At 37.8% G+C, this 24714-nt stretch overlaps 3 protein-coding genes across 4 annotated transcripts; 2 read left to right on the top strand and 1 right to left on the bottom strand.

The window, feature by feature from the left end:
* Nucleotides 1-1715: 1715 nt before the first annotated feature.
* Nucleotides 1716-10125, bottom strand: LOC309495200 (uncharacterized protein). The gene is made up of 4 exons (XM_082164840.1): nucleotides 9687-10125; nucleotides 9187-9344; nucleotides 8788-8899; nucleotides 1716-5643 (listed from the first exon to the last, which is right to left on the bottom strand). The coding sequence occupies exons 1-4, from the start codon at nucleotides 9955-9957 to the stop codon at nucleotides 3542-3544; spliced, it is 2643 nt and encodes an 880-aa protein (XP_082020966.1). The 5' UTR covers nucleotides 9958-10125; the 3' UTR covers nucleotides 1716-3541.
* A 973-nt stretch (nucleotides 10126-11098) lies between these two features.
* On the top strand, nucleotides 11099-15790 carry LOC309495220 (uncharacterized protein). The gene is made up of 4 exons (XM_082164886.1): nucleotides 11099-11722; nucleotides 12706-12833; nucleotides 13222-13330; nucleotides 14160-15790. Exons 1-4 carry the CDS (start codon nucleotides 11449-11451, stop codon nucleotides 15230-15232), a joined length of 1584 nt encoding a protein of 527 aa, XP_082021012.1. The 5' UTR covers nucleotides 11099-11448; the 3' UTR covers nucleotides 15233-15790.
* A 724-nt stretch (nucleotides 15791-16514) lies between these two features.
* On the top strand, nucleotides 16515-24230 carry LOC309495222 (uncharacterized protein). 2 transcript variants are annotated; one of them, XM_082164889.1, is made up of 3 exons: nucleotides 16515-17835; nucleotides 19056-19171; nucleotides 21306-24230. In XM_082164889.1, exons 1-3 carry the CDS (start codon nucleotides 17547-17549, stop codon nucleotides 22413-22415), a joined length of 1515 nt encoding a protein of 504 aa, XP_082021015.1. In that variant the 5' UTR covers nucleotides 16515-17546; the 3' UTR covers nucleotides 22416-24230. The 2 variants fall into 2 exon arrangements, with proteins under 2 accessions (XP_082021015.1, XP_082021014.1); XM_082164888.1 differs by having other exon boundaries at nucleotides 16515-17850.
* Nucleotides 24231-24714: the final 484 nt, after the last annotated feature.

The raw sequence follows: 24714 nt of genomic DNA, 5'->3' as shown, positions 1-24714 counted from the left end.
CTAATGCAGTGGTGTAGTCTACGTGATACGCAGGTATACGCCGTATACCCACTAGAAAAGGCCAAGGATTTGCGTATACCCACTTAAAAAAAGCGCGAGGATACGTATCAACTTCGTTTTGTGTCAGAACTTTCACACTTTCATTCATAAATTCACCCCGTCTGTGTTTGCGAAGCGACGGATCGAATCGCGGAATCCAGTCACAAATGGAACTTGCTATATAAAGCAGAACGTCACGGAATTAGGCTATTTTTGAATGAATAAATCAAAAGTAGCTGCTGTACAATGAATCAAATCTCGATATGGACTAGTGTCTATGAATATTAAAGCTAAAAGAGACTGCAATTGTTCTACGCGTCTCTGGGAATGAGCGCTCAGTATGCTCCACTACACACACACACACACACACACACACAGAAGCACGCGTGACTCACGCTCGTGGTGTTTTCAGCGTTTCACTGTATTGAGACATGATGTAGGCTACACATGTGCATTTCATTGCAGAGCTGCTATGAGAGTCACTTGATGAGAATTTCACCATTTCATTTGATAAAACTATCGTCATTCATTCGTTTCATATACACACAGAAACTGTTATGTCTTTACGACAACCTGTCAAAATAAAAGTTCTGTATAACTTGAAGAAATTATAACAGAAATATATTACTATTGCACAGAGTATACTTCAGGCCTAATAATAATAATAATAATAATAATAATAGTTTATTAAAACACACAGAAACTCAAATGTCTACAACCCACCAAAATAAAAGTTCGGTCTAACTCAAATGAATTAGAAAGGAATTGCACAGTAAAATGTATTTTAAAATATTTTTTTTTTCAAAAACACCATTTCTAAAAGTAAATTTGTATTTGTGCCTATAATGTTTTTTTTTTTTTAATTGTTGCTAATTGTCAACTGATAAAACCTGTGCTTCAGGGACCATATTCATATAACAAATAAATAAGTTGTGTTATATTAGAGTATACTCACTACAAAAAACTAGACTACACCACTGCCCTAATGTACAACTTTTCAAAATGTAACCTTTAGGACAATGACATTTATACTTTGTGATGCATTATTGTTATGCACCATAAACATAAAGTCATATGTTAAATAACTTGTCTTGTTTTGTGTTTGCATTGAATGCATTGCATTGTGTTTACATTTTGCAACATGAACATGCTATCTAGAAGATTTCAAGTAGCTATTCCTATGTTAAAATGCATACCAGAGTTGTTTACATAACTTTACATAAACCGGAACTCACATATGAGTTATATTACCGCATATTATATCTTTTTTTTAAGCAAGCTACTCTGTTCAACATATGCTTGTATAATTACCTAAAATGAAAAGATACATATTTTAAAGTGATGCTGATTTTTCTAAAAAAAAAGAAATTCTCACTTGCAATTAATGTCAGTTATTTGAACTTATTTCAATCTTGAGGTTTGTAAAAGGTCTGTGTATCACATAACATTACACCGCCACCCAGTGGTTGAAATGATTTGCAACATTTTTCTTTCTTGTCTGCATAATACTACATTCATATGAATCAAATAGATCTGATACAATTTCAAGACAAACTGTGTTGCAAACAAACTTTGATAATTTGTATTAGATTTATCCATTTTTAGGACACAATTTTTTCTTGCAAACAGTAATATGTGACCCTCATACAATTAAAAAAAATCAAATGAACTCCATGTTTCAATTTGAGGTGTTTATTTTATTATATGTATATACAGTTCATTATTATTTAACTCCCATTGCAAATCAGAACAAATCGAACAAAGGTTATTGAAATAGCTCAACACAACAAATGTTTCAAGTGGTTTCCCCAAATTCAACTGAAAATGCAACTTTTGATTTCTGCAGTCTCTAAATTATTTAACCCCATGAATAGAATCCCTCATAATAGCACACATCTGCATAACAGGTGCTGTCTCAAGAACATCCAATGAAGCTAATCAAGGGCTTCATTAGTTGCACCAGATGTGCTTGACCTAGAACACATGAAATATCTGAACTGGCTAGGTTTCTTGAGTCATGTTTGACTGCATGTTAGAAATATGGCTAAGTCAAAAGAATGGTCCAAAACGTTAATAGAAGATATCATCGCCCTTCACAAACAAAGAACAGGTTACAAAAATATAGCTAAGGCACAAAATGTTCCTAGAGACACCATTGGAAGCATAGTTTGCATATTCAAAGTTAAAGGAACAGTGGTTACACTACCTGGATGGGGCAGAAAAAAGAAGTTATCAACGGCCAGATTTCTGACAAGGCAGGTTCAGAAAATCCCTTGAATGACTGCAAAAGACCTGAAGCAAGACTTGGTGGCAACAGACAGAGGTTTCAGCTTGCACAGTAAGATGTGTACTAAACGCATGCGGTTTCCATGCCAGAACTCCAAGATGTACACCCCTACTGACCCAAAAGCACAAGAAAAGTCGGCTCCAATTTGCTCAAAATCATAAATAAGTCACAGAAGTTTTGGGGATTCTGTTCTGTGGAGCGATGAAACTAAACTGGAACCTTTCAGCCCTATGGATCAGAAATATGTCTGGAGGAAGAAGAATGAAGCTTGTGCTGAAAAGAACACTCTGCCTATAGTTAAGCATGGTGGGGCTCGGTGATGCACTGGGGCTGCTTTGCATCCTCTGTCACTGGAAACCTGCAGCATGTGGAAGGCAAGATGGATTCATTTTTGTTTATCAGGAAATCCTAGGAGAAAACGTCATTCCATCTGTGATGAAGCTGAGGCTTGGGTGTTATTGGACAATAATCCCAAGCATACCTCAAATTCCACCAAGGCTTGGTTGCAGAAGAAGTCCTGGAAGATTTTACAGTGGCCATCACAGTCACCTGACTTGAACCCCATAGAAAATCTCTGGTGGGATTTGAAGGCATTTGCAACGCAAACCCGAGAATATTACTGAACTGGAGGCCATTAAGGAATGGGCTAAGATTCCATTTCCTCAGAAACGCTGACAGAAGCTGGTGTCTGGTTATACATCTCGTTTGAAGCAGGTCATAACAGAAAAAGGGTGTTCTCCTAAGTACTAAAGATGCTTGCCATGAAGGGGTTGAATAATTTTGAGACTGCAGAGTCATTAAAAGTTGCATTTTCAGTTGAATTTGGGGAAACCACTTGAAACATTTGTTGTGCTGGGCAAACAGCCCATTGCAAAAAGTTGAAAGTCTGTACATTTTGCCAATAAATCTGATTTGCAATAGGGGTTGAATCATTTCAATTACAACTGTTACAACAGTTACAACTGGTAACAGGAGTTTCACATTGAGAAATTAATCCCGTTTTACTTCACATTTAAAAAAATTTTAACAATTAAAGCACTGTACAAAATGTATGCAGAAATGCAGTTAAAATATAAAAATATAAACTTTTATTTACTTTTCTCTTTTAAAAATAGCATATCCATAAATTAATTTGCAATCAGGCCTAATACCATTATATTGTCTGTAACATAATATTTATCTACCGTATATCAACCGCTTAGTTAAACAATTACTTTAGGTAACATGTTGTGTGTTGACATGTTTCTTGAGATGGGCTGACTGAGTGAAACGTTTCCCACATTCTTTGCACTCAAACGGCCTTTCCCCTGTATGGATGAGCTTGTGTCTTTTGAAGTTACCTAGATCCACAAATCCTTTTTCACAGTGGGGGCAAACGTAGCGTTTCTCTCCTCTATGCCCCTGCATATGCATATTCAGAGCAACCCTATGTTTAAACTTCTTCCCACACAGCGTGCATGAGAACGGCTTCTCTCCGGTGTGCATGCGCATATGGGTAGACCGGTCTGCCTTGGCCAAAAACCTCTTTCCACAAACTTTACAAGGAAAAGGCCTTTCTCCTGAGTGAATGAGCTGATGTTTGGTAAGGGTAAAGTGGTACACAAAACTCTTCCCACATTCTTCACACTGATACCGTTTCTCCTCTGCATGAACCTTCACATGCCGGTTAAGGCCTCGTGCACTAGGGAATGCCTTTCCACACTGGGAGCAGGTATAAGGTCTCTCTCCTGTATGAAGTCTCATGTGGTTCTCCAAGGCAGACGCGTTGCTGAGGACCCTTCCACACTCGGGACACTCAGTATTTTTCTGCAATATTTTATTCAAAGGTTTCGATAAGACGTGACTTTCACTATTGGAGCCAGCATGTGGTGTTTCACTAATCAAGTTGTTCTGCACCCGATCCACCCTCTTATCATTGACCATGACTCTGCCGTCCTCACCTTGTCTGGATTTAGAGAACATCTTTCTCTGTTTCCTCAGTCTAGACTGGAGTGTTGGAGTGTCTTCATCTTCCGAGAGGTCTTTATCATTTATATCTGTGGTTTCTGCACTGAAACATGGGGAAAGTGGTATGTCTCCTTCAAAGTTGTCAACTGGGGAACTAGCGGAAGCGACAGCTTGTTGCTCCTTAAGTGTCAGCAGAGGCGCAAGCTGCCCAGATGGTGGAAAATGGTGCATGGGTGCCTGCTCCGAGGCCTCTTGTGGGGTCATCACAATGGACGAGTGCAAATGCAAAGTTTCAAGAGATTTAAGCAAACCTGGTGTATTATCGGGTGGAGGAAACATCTGTTCTGAAGAACAGGAGAACTGATTGGATTGTGTTGGATATTGAGAATGTGTAACTGGAGGGTGAGGTGGGTTTAGGGAGACAGATCCCTGAATTGCATTAACTGGAAGGAGGGGAGAAGTAAATGGAATGTGTGTTGGAAGGTAAGAAGTTGGTGTCGGTTGAGTCGGATTATGTGGGAGCACCAAAGGGAACTGGAATGATGGACTTGAAGTCGCAGAATGTTCTGGTATTACTTGTGGTGATGCAAAAACTTGGGTCTGAGGTGGAACAAGGCTGGTTGAAAGAATCCGATCCTGAACTGCTGAAGGTGTATTTGGTGAGACAGAAATATGGCCTGAAGGCATGGCAGCATGTACTTGTGGAGGAACCTCCTGGTCTGGTGTTTTGATGGTTTGTGGTGAAAATAATTGTGATTGTATAAGCTGAGATTGGGTTGATGGCTCAGTGGCTTGGTTTAGCAAGGCAATGGTTGAAATACTTTTTTCTGTATTTGTAACCAATGCCTGAGGCCATTGTTTGGAGGAATGAGGCTCCATTGCAAAGACTTGGCTTGGAGTAACAGGGGAAAGAAAGGTGTTTTGAAGTGGATGACAGATATTTGACCCCACTTTCTGAAGGACTACTGTATGGTTAGATGTTTGAGGATTTGGGTTTGGGTTTGGTCGTCGGTGAACTGATGATACTGTTGACTTGGCTTGAGGAACTGATGGAGCACCAGACAGCTCGATCATTGGCACAGACAAGTTAACAGTAGGAGCAGGAGTCTGGGCTGAATTAGCAAGTACAGAAGTAGTGGATGTCTGTGCTGGTGCACTGACATTTTGTCTTTTGTTTTGGGAAGACAAGTCTTCATTGATTTCCGATGTTCTTTTAGATGTACCTTGGATGGATTGTATAGTCTGATTAGGTTTTTGACTACAGGAATCCACTCTGCGACTACAGGAGGAAGGAATCACTGATGGTGGAGACTTTTCTCTAATGTTGCTATGGTGCCTGGTTATTGTTTGAAATGATGGTGGGATCACAACTGTGAATACAAAGAGGTGAAGATGCAAGAAATTAACGTTAAGAAGAACAAAATGTATATACAAATTTGTGATGTGCATTGGACTGCGTGAATTCTTGAATTCTCAGATTCTTTAGCGAAATATTTGAGTTGAGTGCTTGGGGTGGGATGGGGTAATTTCATTAATATTTTTAAATATTTAGTCTACATTGGTCTAGTCTCCAACTTTTTTTCAACTTAAAAACAAAAAATGAAATACCTAAAATAAATATTTTGTCAATTTCAAAAATTATGTAAATTATTCATATTTTTGTTATTTAAAGAAGATTTTGCTATTTTGTGATATATATATATACATATATATACACACATATATATATATATATATATATTATATACACAACCCCATATCAAGAATCTGTGATTTGTTAATTCTCTTTAAACTTTATTTAACTGACAAAAGTACAAAGAAAATATTTTCAAAGGGACTTTGAATCTTTGGGACTGAGAACTCAATATCGTTTTTCCCCCCAGAACAAGCTGAAGCATGGACTCATCTGACCACAGCACACATTTCCACTGTGTTTTAGACCAGTGGTTCCCAAAGTGGGTGCCGTGACAACTGGCTAGGGGTGCCGCAGAATCTCAGCTTTATTTTCCAATTTAAACAGCCTAAAATAACTATCGTACCATATAATAACCTTTTACAGCCAAGGTTATAATCGTTAACGAAAACGAACGAAAAAACGAAAACTAGTTGGGAAAAAACGCTATTTAAAACACGCAGCGTATTCGTTCAGCTGCATTTCCTTTCCCTGCTCTCATGCGTCTCTCACATGGGGCAGTCATGGCCTAGTGGTTAGGGAGTTGAACTGGTAACCCAAAGGTTGCTGGTTCGATTCCAGAACCGGTGGGAAATGACTGAGGTGCCCTTGAGCAAGGCACCTAACCCCTAATCGCTCCCCGGGCGCCACACAAAGGCTGCCCGCTGCTCTGGGTGTGTGTATCCACGTTTGCAGTGTGTGTGTGTTAACTACTCACTACTCTGCTCCTAATGTGTGTGCATTAACTTGGATGGGTTAAATGCAGAAGTCAAATTCCAAGTATGGGTTACCATACTTGGCCGTCACGTGTCACTTTCACTTTCATGCGCACGCGCGCGCACACACACACACACACACACACACACACACACACACACACACACACACACACACACAGCTCCTCCCCTCCGTGCACACCGCGTCTCCATGAGAACGAGTGTTCGTTCGACGTTGAAAGCAAGTTCGCGAAAGGTTGGTCTCTCTATCTCGTGAACACCTTTACACAACCACACATTAAAAAGTGGTATAAAAATATTTTAAATTCTGAATATAAATTTGTCAGTGTGTTATTGTCGACCCGAGAAGCGATTGCGCCTTCTTTAGAAAGTTAACTAGTCGCAAGTTTGAGCAAAAATGCACTTTTTGGTTGTGGTTGTCGATGTCAAAACACTATAAGCATTGATTCAAATATTAAATAATGTTATGTCATTATGTCTTTTTGAATCTTGCCCCTGACAAATAACCCAAATAATAAAAAAAAAGACTAAAACTAACACTAAAACTAATAAAAACTAAACGAAAACTAAGCATTTTCAAAAAATAAAAAATAAAATAAACTAGCAAACCCACTTTAAAAACTAATTAAAACTAAACTGAATTTGAAAACAAAAAGTCAAAACGAAATAAAAATTAAAACTAATGAAAAAATGCAAAACTATAATAGGCTAACCCTGTTTACAGCATATTTTAAAATCATATCAAAACACCAACATATGCAAAAATATTTGGAGTTGTTTATTATTATTTAAAGAGTTAAGTATCTTTAAATCTGTTTTATTCCAATGATTCTCACATACAGTAGCCTTATTGGTTAAAATCAGTCTGTTGACGTGTGTCCAGTTATTAATGGTGGTGGCGCAGTGGCTAAGACACATGCCTTTGGTGTGAGAGACCCGGGTTCGAATCCACTGTGAGACACCAATGTGTCCCTGAGCAAGACACTTAACCCCTAGTTGCTCCAGAGGCGTGCGACCTCTGACATATATAGCAATTGTAAGTCGCTTCGGATATAAGCGTCAGCTAAATGAATAAATGTAAAATGTAAATGTAATGGACTGATGATTCATCTGAAGGGGTTGTTTCGCCTCATATTATGTCTGTTGTAATGCATTCATAATAAATTCATGCTGCTGTTTATGCTTCATTTGTTGTTTGCTCATCTGGATATAATTGTATGTATGCACATATGTTCGTTTAGTTTAATTGGGTTAGGGTGCCGTGGAAAAAAAAACACTACAAAGGGGTGCCATGCTTTCAAAAAGTTTGGGAACCACTGTTTTAGACCATCTGAGATGAGCTCGGGCCAAGAGAACTCGGCAGCATCTCTGCAAAGAACTGATGTATAGCTTTCTCCTTGCGTAACAGAGATTCAAGTGGCATTCCTTGATGCAGACTGTTAAGTGACAATGGTTTTCCAAAGTACTCCCAAGCACATGTGGCTGTATTTAACACAGTAGCGTGACGGTTTCTCATGCAGTGCCATCTGAGGGTTCAAAGGTCATGCACATTCAACAGAAGTTTACTGCCTTGCCCTACATGTACTGAGATTTATCTGGATTCCCTGAATCTTTTCACAATATTATGTATGGTAGAAGGTGAAAGGCATAAATTCTTTGCAATCTTGCATTTCAAAATGTGATTGAATTGTTTGACAATTCTCTCATGATATTTGGAACAAAGTGATTATATTTACAAAATATACTTAAGTTTGTCAGTGAAAACTTTGAAAATCTTTTGTTTATCCTTTTTGTCAGTTAAATAAAGGTTAACAAATCACAGATTCTTGATTTTATGTCCCAATTTTTCTGGTTTTGGGGTTGTATATATATACATACATACATACACTAAATATATATATATATATATATATATATATATATATATATATACACACACACACATTTAAATGGGACATTTAAAAAGTTAATTTTCATTCAAGTTTTAAAAAAGGGTATAATGATATGTATAATGTTTTTATTCTGTTCTATCAACTGCTGCTAAATGAGTAACATATGTGAATATTTTCTCATTGTTCCGTCAAATTTGTGAATGACTCTTATACCCCTTTCCACGGTGTCCTTATTCGGCTCTTTGCGCACCAGTATCGGCTCAGCACCTTCTTGCTTCAGAAGAAAGTATCCTGGTGCGTAGTTGTCGCATTCAGTCTCACGAGGCTGAAGACACAGAACATAAAATCATAATGCATAAAAGGGCCAGCATTAAAATATTATCCATTTCTAAAGATCAAATATGAACATAAGATTTAGAAATGAAACTAAACTCTAAGTGACAAAGAATGAAGTCTCACCTCACATAACATTTTGCTATTCAATCAAACTCTTACAGAGTTTATATGACCTTAGTCTGTGTGAATTTTATTTGATATGCAAAACAGAAAAGTGGGAGGAAGGAAGGGAAAGAGAACCAGAATGAGTAAACATACTAGTCTATCGTTTCTTACCTCTTGTTTGATGAGGAGCAATGCAAGCTGTCTGCTCCCATCCTCACTGGCACAAAGATCTGTGAGTTTATCACTCGTAATGTCTATGTCTCCCACACTAAGATGTTTCCCTATAAACTGAAGAGGGCTGCATCCTCGGTCAACCAAAATGGGCTTTTCTGACAAATGAAAATGAAAAGTTATTTTTTTTGGGGGGGGGGAAATGTAGTTAACCCTTTTGAAGAAAACCCTATAGAAAAGTGCACAGAACCAATAGTCAAACCATCTTAGTCTAGTTTCTTTCTTCTAGATTTTCATTTTTTTTAAGCAGGACAGACATTACAAATGATTATATAAGATAATTCCATAGAGAGTTAAAAAAAGAAAAGAAAAATAAATTCTGGCTTTTATGCAATGGTTATCATCTGATTACGTCTAAGCCGTTAAAAGTCGTTATAATTTTCCAGGAAGTGTCTACTGAACGCCATAACGCCACACATCGTTACAAGAAAAAGACCTACCGCACTGCACGCCAATATCACGATGTTCAGGGACATTGGTACTCCTCTGACTCCCACATTCAGTTAATCTCTTTGTGTCTTGGCTGGATGAATCACCTGTCTTCGTTTTGACATTCTCTTGTCTCAGCTGCACCAATTCCGCTTTCAAGCGCTGCAAAGTACCCTCGTAAAGTTTTGTCGCTTCCCTGACAGCGGTCAGTAATATTGTTTCCATTATTTGTGTGAACTGGGTCTGAAACCCATCATAATCTTCAGGGCTCGCATCAGGCATGGCGCGATTCGGATTAGTTGAATTTTATGGAGCAGACGTTATTATGGTCCCTTTGACAGAATCAACGAGGATTACACGACACGTCCAGGGGAGGGCGGTATACTTCCGCACTGAATGTTAAAAACTTGTATTTATAGACTGCAGAAAAGGTTTGCGGTCTGCTTCTAAAACGACAATGTGACACATTATGAAGCACTGAACCATGGGTGTAGATTTCGTCAAAAGAAAGAGAAACAAAACTTGATAGCCCATGCATTATTTGTGAATCTTTTTCTTAAGTGGTCAAATCTATTAATAAATAAAAATGCATTACCTATATTAAATATAAATAGGCCTTGAAATGTAATTCCTGTTACTATCCTATGCAAAGTCAACTACTTAATAAATTAAGTGTCACAAGTGAATTTTAGGCTTTTTAAAATAGCATATTTCAAATATGTCAGTTTAATGTTGTGCATCTTAATTTTTAGCATTATAATTAAGATTATGTCAATATAACTAAATTAAAACGATTTTAAGACTTATTTTGGCCCCCTGGAAGTTTGCTGAGGCACCCTGGTTAAGAACTATTGCCATAGAGTGGCAATCCATATTATCCATATAATTCAGAATTATAAAGTATCTGTATTTTGATAAATGTATTTATGTTTTATACATTAATAATAATTTTTAAAAAATATTATTTTAAGAACTATTCACTAAAAATGTTTTTTGGGGAACCCAAAATTGTTCCACTACGGCAGGATGTCAGTCCCAAAGTTACACTGGTTTTTGCTATAGTTCTTTGAAAATTTTGAAATTTCTAATTTCTTGACTAATAAAAATGGGCTGGCCTAGTGATAGCATGGTAAAAATATGGTAACATTCAAAACTTTAAAACTTTTGTGGATTTACTCAGTACTGAGAAGTAACTGATTAGATGGTGACTGGGACTGTCATTCTGACAAACATCTACTTTCCCGTCGCACAGAATAAATTCACAAAGGTTTGCAACAGCATGAAAATGAGTACATTATTTTGAGTAAAATTACACAGTAAACGACGAGTAAACTTTTTAAACTTTGAACTTTCTTAAATTTTCGGTTGTACTGTCACTTTAAAGCCTACTTCCTTCCGTATGTTTGCTATAGGAAGTACTTCCGGTAAGTCGCAGTCCCACACTGTAGGACGAGAGAATGTTCCTAGCTGGATCAGCATTGATTCGCAGCGTATCGTTTATGTTACAATGTTTAATTGTGAGACGAATGGGAGTGCAATGAACGATAGTTAGCGTAAACAGTAGCTAGCACGAGAACAGTCATCGCATTTGGACTACAAATTTGACAAAACTACAAGAAGGTTCAATAAAAACAGTGAAACGGTTTCACACCAACGATATTGAAAAGACTAATGAAAAGCTGGAGGATAAATTGTTGGTTTGTTTATAATCACCGGAAGTAGCTAGACTTGTTTTTTTTCCATAGGGTTTTTCCCATCCAAATACTCGTCATTATGTCCGAAGCCATACACTCGTTTCAGTCACAGCTATCCGGGGTCATGGAGACTGTTTTCAAAGCTGCCATGTTTGAGATCACCCGGCTCGTGGAGGACAGTTTCGTGAAGGAAGTGTCCCGCAGTCGAGAGCAGGTGGAGAGTCTCAAGAAGAGGCTCCAGTGGAGCGAGTGCAGAAGGAAAAACCAGGAGATGCGCGTCCTGAGGTGTGCAGAGTGTGGTGACAAAGCTCGTGTGTGTAACAATGAAAGAGAAGAATTGTTACCACAATCAGGTTTGTTCACTCAATTCAACTCAAACTCCGTGTTGTTAATATAATGTTCTACAAAAAGGAAATGTAGGCCTAATGATTTTATAATCTGTTGGAATAACATATACACTTAATAATTAGAACAGAACAGGAAGTTATTGTGAAGTGTTTATGAATAATGCATGTTGACATACTGGACACTTAACCCAGGTTAAACATAAATCTAGTTGCGATAGTTAAAGTGGTGGTCAATCCTAATTGGATTCAGTACAATTGACCAAAAATCACACGATGGAAAAAAAACATGCAGGTAAAAACAGCAAACCTTTAACATCATTTATTATCACACATTACGAAACAATTAACATGACGAGGTGATTTTTAAATCTGAATTTAGCTACTTTTTTTTTTAAATCCATATTATAAACAGCATTGTAACTATTTATTTAATCATTCCAAAAATGTTTTTCAACATTTTTAACAGAATAAGTAGAGCAGTAAAGCATGGTGCTAGCAACGCCAAGATCATGGGTTCGATTCCCATTGAACAGAACATGCATGAACTGATAAAAGTGTACACTTTCAATGCAGAGGAAGTTTCTTAAATATACATGCATAAATGTAAATACCATTAGAGGGTAGATGAGAAACTGACATATCCAAATTTTTATTTCGGGTTTGTGCAGCAGCTGCGTTTAATTGAAAACATCATAGTAATATAAATTTTGTATGAACATTCCAAAACACATCAGTGTTGACACTTTGCAAGCATATTCCTGAGACTAAATGAATAACATCTTTAAGGAAAATTGGTTAACCATTGGTTTTCTCCAACTCAAAGATCCAAGTTGTCAAATTGACCTGCAGCATAATATAAAGGAATAGTTTAAAGACCATCATGTCATTCCAGACCATATGACATTTTTCTTCCGTCCCTTTAAAGACCATTAAAGGACTGTGTAATCAATGCCCTCACAGTTGCTTTCACCCTTGATGACCACATGTAGAAAATGAACGCAGTCTCAAACAGGAGAGAGTTCCAGTTGGGAACTGGGGAAGCTGTGAGTTGGAGACTGACACACATTTGGGAAAAGAGAGATTGGAAGATCAAACCAGACCCAGTAACACAACAGAGGTGAGTAGCCGAATGGATAAACCACTTTACTGATGACCTCTAACCTTGATGAGTTGCTCGTACAGCAGTGTTTCACAATGGCTGTGTCTGAGACCTGAAAATTCACTCTATTTTGTAAGTGCATGTTATTGATTTTGTTGTGAACAATAAACCAGTGCATGTAACATTAAAAAAAAACTTGTAATTCTTAATTACTAACTTGATCTTCTCCAATAATTTAGTCCCTTACAGTCGACTACAAGCTTTCATTCAGATCTGCCCCCATCCAATCAGCAACTGATGACCGAATCGTTTATTTATTTCACTCCGATGTACATCACAACATGGAAGAAAAGATCTGTCACAACTTTAACATTCTGTGCATGTTCTGTCTTTGTGTTCTCTGTAGTCTGCTGGTACAGAGGACAGGAAACTGGATGGTGTGTTGAAAGAGGAGGCCCTCTATGTCACTGCTGATAACGAGGAGCTTCAGGATGGCTGGACACTGAATACTGAAGGTGTGATTTAAAGAGATACATTCTGTCATCTCTTATGTCGTTCCAAACCCATAAGACTTTCTTTCATCTTCAGAACACAAGATGAACGAAGTCTGAGAGATTTCTGTCCCTCCATTGAAAGTCTATTCACTCAAAACTCTTGACGGTTCATAAAGAGATCATAAAATAAATGCATACGAATCGAGCAGTTTAACCCAAGTCTTCTGAAGAAACATGACCGCTTAATATTACGAACAGATTTAATTCAGGCTTTTATTCACATATAAACTTTGATCAGTGAACATACATAGAGCACTCAAATTTGTGAAATGGAAGCTCAAGTATGTTTGCTTGACGTGTACCAATGAGGTTCATCCTCGTGTGCTACACCAACACATTTGAACTTTCACAAGAACCAGTGAAGTTTGTTGTACGCTTGAGCTTCTGTTTACTATATTTGAGTGCTCTGTGTACGCTTGTTGATCAATGTTTCTATGCGAATAAAAGCCTAAATTAAATCTGTTTGTCATATAAAGTGATCATGTTTCTTCAGAAGACTTGGATTAAACCGCTCGATTAATTTGGATTTATGTTATGATCTCTTTATGAACTGTTTTGGGTGAATAAACATTTAATGCAGGGAAGGAAATCTCTCAGATTTCCTTAAAAATATCTTAATTTATGTTTCGAAGATGAACAAAAGTCTAATGGGTTTAGGAGCGACATGAGAGTGAGTAATTGATGACAGAATAAAATTTTTTGGGTGAAAAATCCCTTTAAAAATCTGATTGCTGCTTTAACCCTCTGAAATCAGACTGTGTTTGAATATTACAATATTTTGGTTTTCCAGGAGCTGAGAGGATGGATTTCTCAGCTCACAGTTACAGTGAGCAAGAGCTGCAACAGATTCAGGAAGACTGGAGCTCCGGACTTGAACAGACCGCTGACAGTGAGACTTACGCAAATATCGTAGACGTTCAGGGCTTGCCATACCGAACACATTACAATGCAGATGAGCTAGCGAGTTACAGTGTACATGAACTGGACATGGGAAACCTGGACAGTCTTGGAGGAAAAACTCAAGACACATTAGGTCATGCAGTATCGGTTGCAGTTGGGACTGATCAAAAGGACCTGGTTGAGGAAGGTGGGAGACGTTACAGCTCTTCCATTAGCGGTAAAAGGGGAAACAAAGCATCTTTACCTGCACAAGTCAACCCCGAGACAGAAGACGTGGATAGAGACTGTATACTTATCAATGCAGATGGCCACACACAAGACACGAGCGCCCACACGGAAGTTCACAGTGGGATTGCAGATGGGGCTGGACATAGAGGACACTCACTTTACACTGGGGACGCAGCTAGTAGTGCACTTTATAAGGGACATGCATTGAATCACTCTCTGAAGTCTAATGTTGGACAAGCATTAGGTGACAGCAGGGCTTCTGTGAAAGGCTACCCAGTCTCCCATCGAGTCGTTTCAAGTGCTGGATATACTTGTAACCAGTGCGGTAAGAAGTTCACTCAGGCCTGCAACCTAAAAGTCCACCAGCGTGTCCACCAGCGGGACGGTCTCCATTTGTGCAGCCACTGTGGGAAAGGCTACTCGTCCTTCAGTGACCTGCGTAGACACCGATGCAGCCAGAGCGGAGACAAACCCTACACCTGCACGCTTTGTGGGAACAAATTCAGCCGACTATGGAATCTCAAGCTGCATCAACGCATTCACACGCAAGAGAAACCACACAAGTGCACTCTGTGCAGCAAGAGCTTTACCCGGGCCGACATCTTGAAAGTCCATCAACGTACCCATACAGGAGAAAGACCGTACTGCTGTGGTATCTGTGGACTGAGCTTCAAACGAATGGACCATCTCAGGTCACATCATCGCAAACATAGTGCTGACCCGAATAATCAATGACGAAACAATTCACCTCACAACCTTACAGAGTTGATTTGACTTCTAAATTGTTGGAAGGCCATAAATCCTGACCGGACTTGTTTCCCATAAAACGTTACACTGTTACTGTAGAACCTCCCGTTGTAGTCGTTATGTTTTCTGTATAATTTAATTTGGTTTTTGTAAAGGCGGGCAGACACTGTGAGATTTTGGACACCCGGGAGGTCGTACGTCATTGCACACATTATGAGTCAGTTAACCCGATAATGGCGTCAAAACAGCTGGTGCACGGCACGGCGAGCTGGCGGATATCACATGAGCATTCGCGCGAAACATGGAGACTGGAGCTTTCGATGTTGCTGCTGTAGCTTCGTATTGAAAAAAGAAAGAATAAAAAGAGAAGTGTGCAAATGATTTTGTGAAAAGCAGAGAAAACAACACGGCCATTCCTCTCAACAAAAATAACTAGAGAGTATTCGTGTGTGTCAGTGTATGCACACACTGAAGGGCAGCCACTGGGCTATAATAATATTAATAGATCTAGCCTGTCTGATGTGGTTGTGTATGATTCGGTAATAGGGGACACTGGTCAACTGGACAACTAATTATTGGGAGTTCGGGAGGTGCTTGTTACGTACACGGCTTGGCTTGTAATTCCTCTCACGCAATGCGAGCCGTGGCCATACAAGCATCAACGATTTCCATGCGAAATCTACATAGAGAGAAAAAAATGCGCCCAGCTTTAAAGGGATGGTTCACCTAAAAATTAATCATTTACTCACCCTTATGTCATTTAAACCTGTAATTCCTTTTCTGTGGAACATAAAAAAGATATTTTGAGAATTTGTTTTGTCCGTATAATCTGTTTGGTTTCCAGCTTTCTGCAAAATATCTTATTTTGTGTTTAGCAGAAGAAATAAAGTCATGCAGTTTTGAGGGTGAGGAAACGATGACGGAATTTAAATTTTTGATTAGACTTTGCCTTTAAATAACATTGTGGTTAATGTGGCCATCTTTGCATCTGATGTAAATATTGTATTTTCTATGCAGTGGTAAGACATTGTCACTTTCATGATCTTTAGACTCTTATTGTCTACAAAGCTAATTTTGAAAATGTAGGTGGAGTGATTTCAGTTTATTAAAGTTTATTTTAAACTTGCCTAATATAGTTTCAAACACACAATGTATGTCACATTCAATATCAGTCTTTTTTTCAGCTCTCTGCCTCAGCATTACACATTCAAATATCATTTTAAACATTAATTTGGTTGTCAGTTGATTTAGCTGTTTATTCCAAACACTTTGATAATAATTATGAAACACATTCTTGGCTCGTCAGAAGTCATGTAAGGAATAATTGCCAACAGGCTATTGAACTATGGAATAAAATATAGATAAGTAATGCACATGTGAGATGTTAATATTGCCACAATGTGAAGAGGAACTGTAATGACCTGGAACAACTTCATAGCTGTGCATTTACTAAAAAATAATTGCACACCTTGCTTAAATTGTCTATCAACCAATCAGATTCAAGCATTTAACGGCCCCTCTGGTATAAAACATTAAAACAGTTGAATATTTCTGCATGTAATGTAACTTCTTGTTAGGATACTAAGGGTCTAACTAAAAAAAAATAAAGAATGTTAAAATAATAATACTGAAAAGGTTAGAAAGATATTTAGCTGTGCCTGAGTTGTTATATTTTACATAGTATATGTGCTATGAAACTACACAATTTTAATTCATGTGTATTTCGATATGGGCTATTTGCCAAGGCAACATTTTCATTAGTGTAACGATGTAATTTATTTTATTTTATTTTAGTCCAATTTTAGCCCAACAAGGCCACCGTACAATATGTGACGTCACTAACAACAACATTATTGTCCGTTTTCTCAGACGCGCTTCCTCCTGACATGCTGAATGAAGCATTAGTCAAACATCTTGTAGTTCATACATTAACAAAATAAAATATGTAAAATTGTACTACAGTCAGCTGGACATGACGCGACGCGTTCCGCCTTGCGCCTAAAGGATATTTATTTGGGTTCGCGGTTCATAGATGTAATGAGCTCGATGCTAACAGTGCGAGGTTTTTATTTTAGGCATTTGTGTGATGATTGACTGGCCGTGAAAGTGTGAAGTGCCAACATTTACTGTGAATTTTGAAACTGAGTTTCCCAAAATGCTGATGTGTGGACTTGATAAGAAATAAAACATTTGAGATAGAAATCAGCATGGGTGGTCATTAATGTCATGATCACTGTTGTGTCTATGCATTCAGCACTCAATTCTTCTCTATAAGAACGAGCTCGAGTAGATCAGATACAGGATGACGGGCACGCTGGTCATCTCCTTCCAGACTCGACTGTCTGCGGTCATGGAAACTATTCTCAAGACCACCATGTACGAGATCACCAGGTTAGTGGAGGAGAGCTTCTTGGAGCAGATGGATCGAGGCAAACGAGAGGCGGAGGTGTTAAAACGGAGGCTGATAGTGTCGGAGGCCAAGCTGAGAGAACGGGAGAGGTTTAAGAGGGTGAGGTGTGTGGACTGTGGGCGAACAGCAGTGTCCAGGAGGAGGGTAACGTTACTACACAGAGGCCCCGAAACACAGAGCAGTGAGTTGAACAAAAGTAATTTCCTCATTATTTTCCCCAAAAATATTTCAAGGGATTATGTTTTTTATTTTTATTTATTTATATTTCCATATTTGTAATGCGTCTTATTGTGCCCCCCTGATTGAGAGCCATTGATCAAGGGGTCTGTCATGGTTTTCCTGTCACATGATTACAAAATGGCTTCCTTGGTTATATCAAACCAAAATGTCAAATGGTTTAAAAATGACAAAAGTAATTTCCTTGTGATAATTTCCCACAAAAGTTTCCATATTTCGAAGTATATATATACTTTTCATGGTTTTCTTGTCACATGACAACAAAGTGGTTTCCTGAGTGTTGTTATGCTACACTTTCATTTAGTGGACATGTTTTTCAAATATAAAAAGAAAATGACAAAACGGTAATAAAAGAGACTGTCAGCATCCTTTTTTTTGGCCATGTATTTAACAGGAATTATGAATGAACAATACCTCTACAGCATTTATTAATCTTAATGTAATTTCAACATTTACTAATACATTTTTAAAATCAAAAGTTGTATTCGTTTACATTAATGAATGCACTGAGAACTAACATGAACACACAATGAATGACTGCATTTTTATTATCTAACATTAACAAAGATTAATACATACTTTAATAAATGTATTGCTTATTGTTAGTTCATGTTAGTTAATACAATAACAAATATTAACAAATTAAACCTTATTGTGAAGTGCTAGCCTACCATTTCTTTCAAGAATTAAAGCTTTTGTTTTTAAATATTGAAATAAAATTTTATGTGAATTGTATTTTTAGTATATTTTTGAATAATGTCACCATGAAATCAAAATTGACAATTGTTTTTTTTTTATGGAATATTTTAGTATTTATTATAAATGATTTATCCATGCACATAATTGTTTTTCATGTGCCCTCAAAATAACTTCCCCTTCCTCTTGCAACGACATCTTTTCTCTTCTCTGATGAAATATTTTTCCATTTGAAGAAGCCGTTTCACTCGGATATACGCCACAATAGGCAAGAAAAGACTGTTGCAACTTCCGCTTCATGCTGATTCTGATAGATCCGGACTAAAATATGAATGTCACGTCATTGACCCATGTACCACATTACATCACTATGAAATGTTTATGTTTAGTCAAAGTAATAAACTTGGTTTAAGTCCAAAGATGTATTGGAATCTGCTGACTAGATGCTCCTCTGTGTGTGTTTTTAAGGTTTGGAACATCCACTTGTTAAGCAGGAAAACGCTTCTGACAGTAGCTGGAGGTGCAGTCCCAAGGGAAGCGCAAATCAGGAGAAGCCTTCAGCAACTCTGGAAACTAAAGATAATGTGTGTATGCCATTGTTTTAATGGTAATATGTAGTGGCAGAGAAGACAAAAAGTATTCGGACAGTTTTTGGTTGCCAAAGGGCATCTGAGTGAACTTGAGGGGAACTGATATCTTACACTGGCGGTGAAAAGTTTGCAATAATTAAGATTGTTTTATGTTTTTGAAAGAAGTTTCTTATGCTCACCAAGGCTGAATTTGTTTAAAGGTACAATATGCAAGAATTTTTGCCGCTAGAGGGCGCTACATTCCAAACAACAACAACGGCGTAGCTTGATGACGATGTGAAGGAGCGTGGAATGATGGGAACTGTCGTTTTAAACTCCACCGTGGATGTAAATCAGTCAGACGGGAATCGAAAAATCATGTTCATGGATGAGGCTAAGTTCTGTTTTTATAAATGTTGCGTTTAATGACATGCTTTTAGTGGCGAGGCTGGCGTGGTTCAGCGCGGTCTGTGATGGGAGAGAAAAGAGACGAGCAAGTAGGTCAAGTGCAAATGCACCTGTGTCTTATTGCAGTGATCGGCGTGGAGAGACCGCTTATAAGCCGCGCTGGAACGAGAGAGAAAATTGGACGCAGAGAAAGAGAACCGGTGGATCCGAGCTCTCATTTTTGAACTGTTTTGTGCCGTCGCGGTTGCCACAGTGAATGCGCGTTGTGCGCGGCTTTTGTTTGTTTTGCTTTATTTTAATAAAGTACGAGTCCCAGTCACGACGACGCGTCTTCTTCCTTCCTGACTCTTAAACCTCATCACACTTTTATTTCATTAAAATGAATTAACCGCAAGAAAAGTAAGGTTTAATACTTCATAGATGTTACTGTATTTGTTGAATTCATTGTTGTGATAACGCTGCGCAGTTTTACATGTTCTAAACAATTGTTGTAAAAGTACATTCGAACATGCCCACATCATTTGCCAAAATACTGATTAATCTTTATGTATAACACATGCTATGTTTATTTACATGGCCATAAACACCAGACGTGATAAACAATGTCAATAAACTAAACACAAATCTAAAGCAATAATACTTTCCTTACATAAACATAACTATTACCGAATGCTACATTTGGAAAATATAAAATTAAGCATGCTTTGTCGACAGAACCAGCTGCAATCGGTAAAGAATAATTGTGTTCCATAACGACAGCACGAAACAAGCTAAAGTTTGTAGCTTGATAGACGCTACAACTACAACTTCCGCATTTGTCCAGGACTCCACGCAGTACGAGCGGAAACCGAGGGTGACGCGGATATGACGCAATTGACTGGCGACTCCCAGCTCCCCCCTGCTCTAACGCCCCGTTTCCTTGGTTAAAATCGCAATTTTCTCACGATTTAAAAATAGTTGGAAACATTTGGGATATTGTAAGTAATCAACTTAACAAAATATATAACACTGGCCTTGAGATTTTGGGATATTTTAATGCAAAATTCTTACATATTGTACCTTTAATCAAAAATACAGTAAAACAGTAATATTGTGAAATATTGTTACAGTTTAAAATAACTGTTTTCTATTTTAAATGAATTTTCAGAATTAGTACTCATAATGTTACAAAAGCTTTAAATGCTTTGATAAATTGAATAAATGCAAATAAATGGTGCTCACTGAACTTTTTATCAACAAAGAATCCTCAAAAAATTATCATTTCCACAAATATGTTATGCAGCACAACTGGCTTTCAATGGTGATAATAATAATAAGAAATGTTTATTAAAGACCAAATCTGCATGAATGATTTATAGGATCATGTGACACTGCAGACTGGAGTAATGATGCTGAAAAGTCAGCTTTTCCATCTCAGGAATAAATAAAATAGATTAAATAATTTATTAAAATAGAAAAAAGTTATTTTAAATTGTAATAATATTTCACAATATTACTGTTTTTCATCATATAAATGCAGCCTTGGTGAGCATAATTCAATAAAATCTTAATTATTCCAAACTTTTGACCACCAGTGTACGTTCTCTCAAAATGTAATGAACTCTGAGAAAGGCGTTTGTTTGCACATGACATTTGGTTTTGTAACGCAATAAAATGAATAGATTTAAAGTATCAAAAAACTGCTGTTTTCAAAGATCGTTTTTTAGCTGTTTCTAATTCATGCTCACTTTGTCCATGACAGGCTGTTCAAGTGAGTGAGCAAAACCCTGGAGGAGAAGTGAAAGAGGAAACAACAGAGGCTAGAGACACGCAAGCTTATCTAGTAATACACTCTCAAATACACAAACAAAAAGATCCTCAGAGCCGTGTGGAAGAGACCAATGGACTCCGCAATACAGATTCTGACCACAAACCAGGCGGACCGTCCTGCACTGAAAGACCCGGGGATGAGGATGAGGTCAGACACAGAACCCCCCCAAAATGGTTTGACTCTAAAACAGACCCTTCAGCACGGTCATCTGTTTCACAGCCAGAGCCAGTCAGGACCTCAGTATCTTCAGAGTCCACGGGTTTGAGACCCCAGGTAAGCAGCATAGACTCAGGGTCCGTTAAACAGGAAGTTATAGTGATGCTTCCACCAGACTGGGAGGAAATGGAGAGAACCAGGCCTCAGATGGTTTCTGCTCACAGCAGTGCTAAGAAGACGCCGTTGGACCTTCAGCCTGGAGATCCTCTCACCGTTAGACCTCAAGTACAGGAGCGAGTCTCCTATCCCGCACCTCCCGTCAAGGTTCAGAGCCTTGCACCACAAACCATGCAGCATCTCAGATCACCCGTTAGGAAGAACACGAAAATAATTTTACATCCCAGCGCGGCTGTGTCAGATCACAGCGCCAGTGATGTAAACCGAGCGCAATCCATCTGCAAAGGCCTCCCTACTCCAAAACCCTCCCATGTCCGTCAGTATCCTGACGGAGCAGCTACAGGGGAGAGAAGTTTCAGCACCGTACATCCAGGGAGAAGTCTTCCGCAGATGGTCAGCGTGAGGGTTCAAGGGGACACGCGCCACCATTCGGCAAGGACAACGCACAATTGCAACCAGTGTGGGAAAGGCTTCTCTCATCTGTGTCACCTCAGAGCTCACCAACAGATCCACACAGGAGAGAGGCAGTTCTGCTGTACCATCTGCGGACGGAGTTTCACCAAACTGAGTAACCTGAAAGCGCACCGCAGGGTTCACACTGGCGAGAGACCTTACATCTGCTCAGACTGTGGGAAAAGGTTTACCCAGAAATGCAACTTGAAGAGACATCAGAGAATTCACTCTGAACTCTCACACTCCAGTGTATGACGAACCGTGGAGCTGTAATAGTGCTAGAATCTGTTATATTATATTAGTCGATGCTGTCATCATACTGAAAGCTGCACTAAACCTAACTTTGCAAACATTGTTCTGAAAATTTTCTTTTGCAGTGACGTGACTGGATCACTCAGGGGAAAATGCAGATTGTATCATATTATATAAAAAGCAGAGGACTTTTCCACTTCCTCTTGATGTTACAGGCTATTGAAGTAGGTGTGTTTGTCTCACAAATAAATGTCCAAATAAATGTTTCGTTTCACCCTAAGATCAAAAGAACATTTATGCAATTATATTTTCCTTAAAGACCTGAAAAACCTTTAAGATTGTTATTCTTTTTTTTTTTTTTTTTTTTGTGTAAATTAAATTAAACAAATACAACCGTGGAATATACTTAGAATGCTACACATGCACATTAAAATTTCTATTAGGTATGTATATACACAACCGTTCAGAAGATTGGGTAAGAATTGGGTCAGTAAGATTTATATTTTTAAAGAAATTAATACTTTTTTCAGAATGGACTCTTTAAATTGATCAAAAGTGACAGTAAAGACATTTCGAGATTTCGGTGTCATATGTTTGATTTCGGTTTTATATTCAAAGAATATGAAGCGGCACAACTATTTTCAACATTGACAATATTAATAATGTTTCTTGAGCAGGAAATCAGCATATTAGAATGATTTCTGAAGGATCATGTGACACTGAAGACTGGAGTAATGATGCTGAAAATTCAGCTGTCATATCACAGGAGTAAATCACATTTTAATATATATTAATAGAGCATAAGAGACTTAAAAAAAATCTTGCAGACACAAACTTTTGAATGGTAGGCTTGGGAGAAATGTACTTAACTCTTTAAATAATACCAATGCAAATCAGTCAATAAATAAGTCAAGTAAAATGATCATTTTTAATTTTCTTTAAAATAGACTTCAGTTTCTATATGCAAAAAGTATGATTTTTATTCATTCTTTTTTCTTTTGATTTTGGGGTGAAATATGACCCGGACATTTCACGCTTTGGAAATTTTTTCTGTTTGTTTAATGCGTTTAATTCACTTCAAATTGGAGTTTTACAAGCCTTGAATAAGATGAATACAACACACCTACTCAATGTTATTCTGTTAAATCAGATCCCTTTGATTTGTTTGTGTATTCAGATGTGTAGCATTAGCTCTTTCAAATGGTGCATATACTCACTATTGCAACAGCGTTACTGTTTTTTTTATGAGATAGCCAGTAAACTTTGCTGAACAAATTGATGTGCATATGCTGCTGTGGGCTAAAATGGTTACATGTTCACATTTAGATGTCAATGCAGATGTTTTAGGTTCAAACCTATGCAGGGGTTTTCAGATGACTATTTTAAAATGTAGTGACGTGTGGTATGGCTCCAGTATTCTTTAGAGTGTATACAAAGAGTGACAGTATAGCTGGAACATTCACGCTACCATCCCATCTTTTTTTAGTTGAATATCTTTTGCTGATTAAATGCCACACACTGTGTTGAGTTACACACTGATTAAACTCTTCCAGTAATGCATGCAAACAGACTATTGGTGATTCAGGTACACCACAGTAAGCCATGTACATTACAGCTCAATGACTGTAATTCAAATTACTTTCTTCTTCTTTTTTCTGTGAAAATGACAAATCTGAATAATGATGTTACATTTGAAATGGACCAAAAGTGCAGGAAGTTCATGTCTCTATTTTATTCATATATATGTTGTTTTGTAATGTTTATGTCAACAAAATTAAATAGTTCTCCAGCTCTTTGGTAGAGTACTAACATACAGTACATGTGTTTTGTGGTGTTCTCATTTCTTTTTCCATTTTATTTTAATTATAACTGACACATTTTGATGAAACAAAACTTTAGGCCTGTGTAGGGCAAAGATGTGGCACTTTTTACTGTTTCAAAAAAAAAAAAAAAAAGTAAAATTGATATACAGACCCTTTCCAAAAAATGTGAATATCATGGAAAAGTTTATTTATTTCCATAATTCCATTCAAAACGTTAAACTTCCATAGATGATTGATTCAGGGCCCACAAATTAAACGATTTCAAGTATTTAGTTGTTTATTTGTATATAATTTGGGCTTCCAGCTCATAAAACCCACGAAAACAGGATTTGAAAAATTTGAATATTACATGAAATCACACAGTAATTACACAGTGGTAATTCATGGTCATGGTAATTCATGGTCAATGAACCAGGTTTTGGTTCTTTTGGCAGTGTGGGCAGGTGCAAATCTTGCTGGAGAATGAAGTCAGCATCTCC

Source organism: Leuciscus leuciscus (genome assembly GCF_965113295.1).
Source record: "Leuciscus leuciscus genome assembly, chromosome: 3".
Taxonomy (NCBI): Eukaryota; Metazoa; Chordata; class Actinopteri; order Cypriniformes; family Leuciscidae; genus Leuciscus; species Leuciscus leuciscus.
Note: the sequence above shows the minus strand (reverse complement) of the source record. Positions and strands in the feature narration are given on the sequence as shown.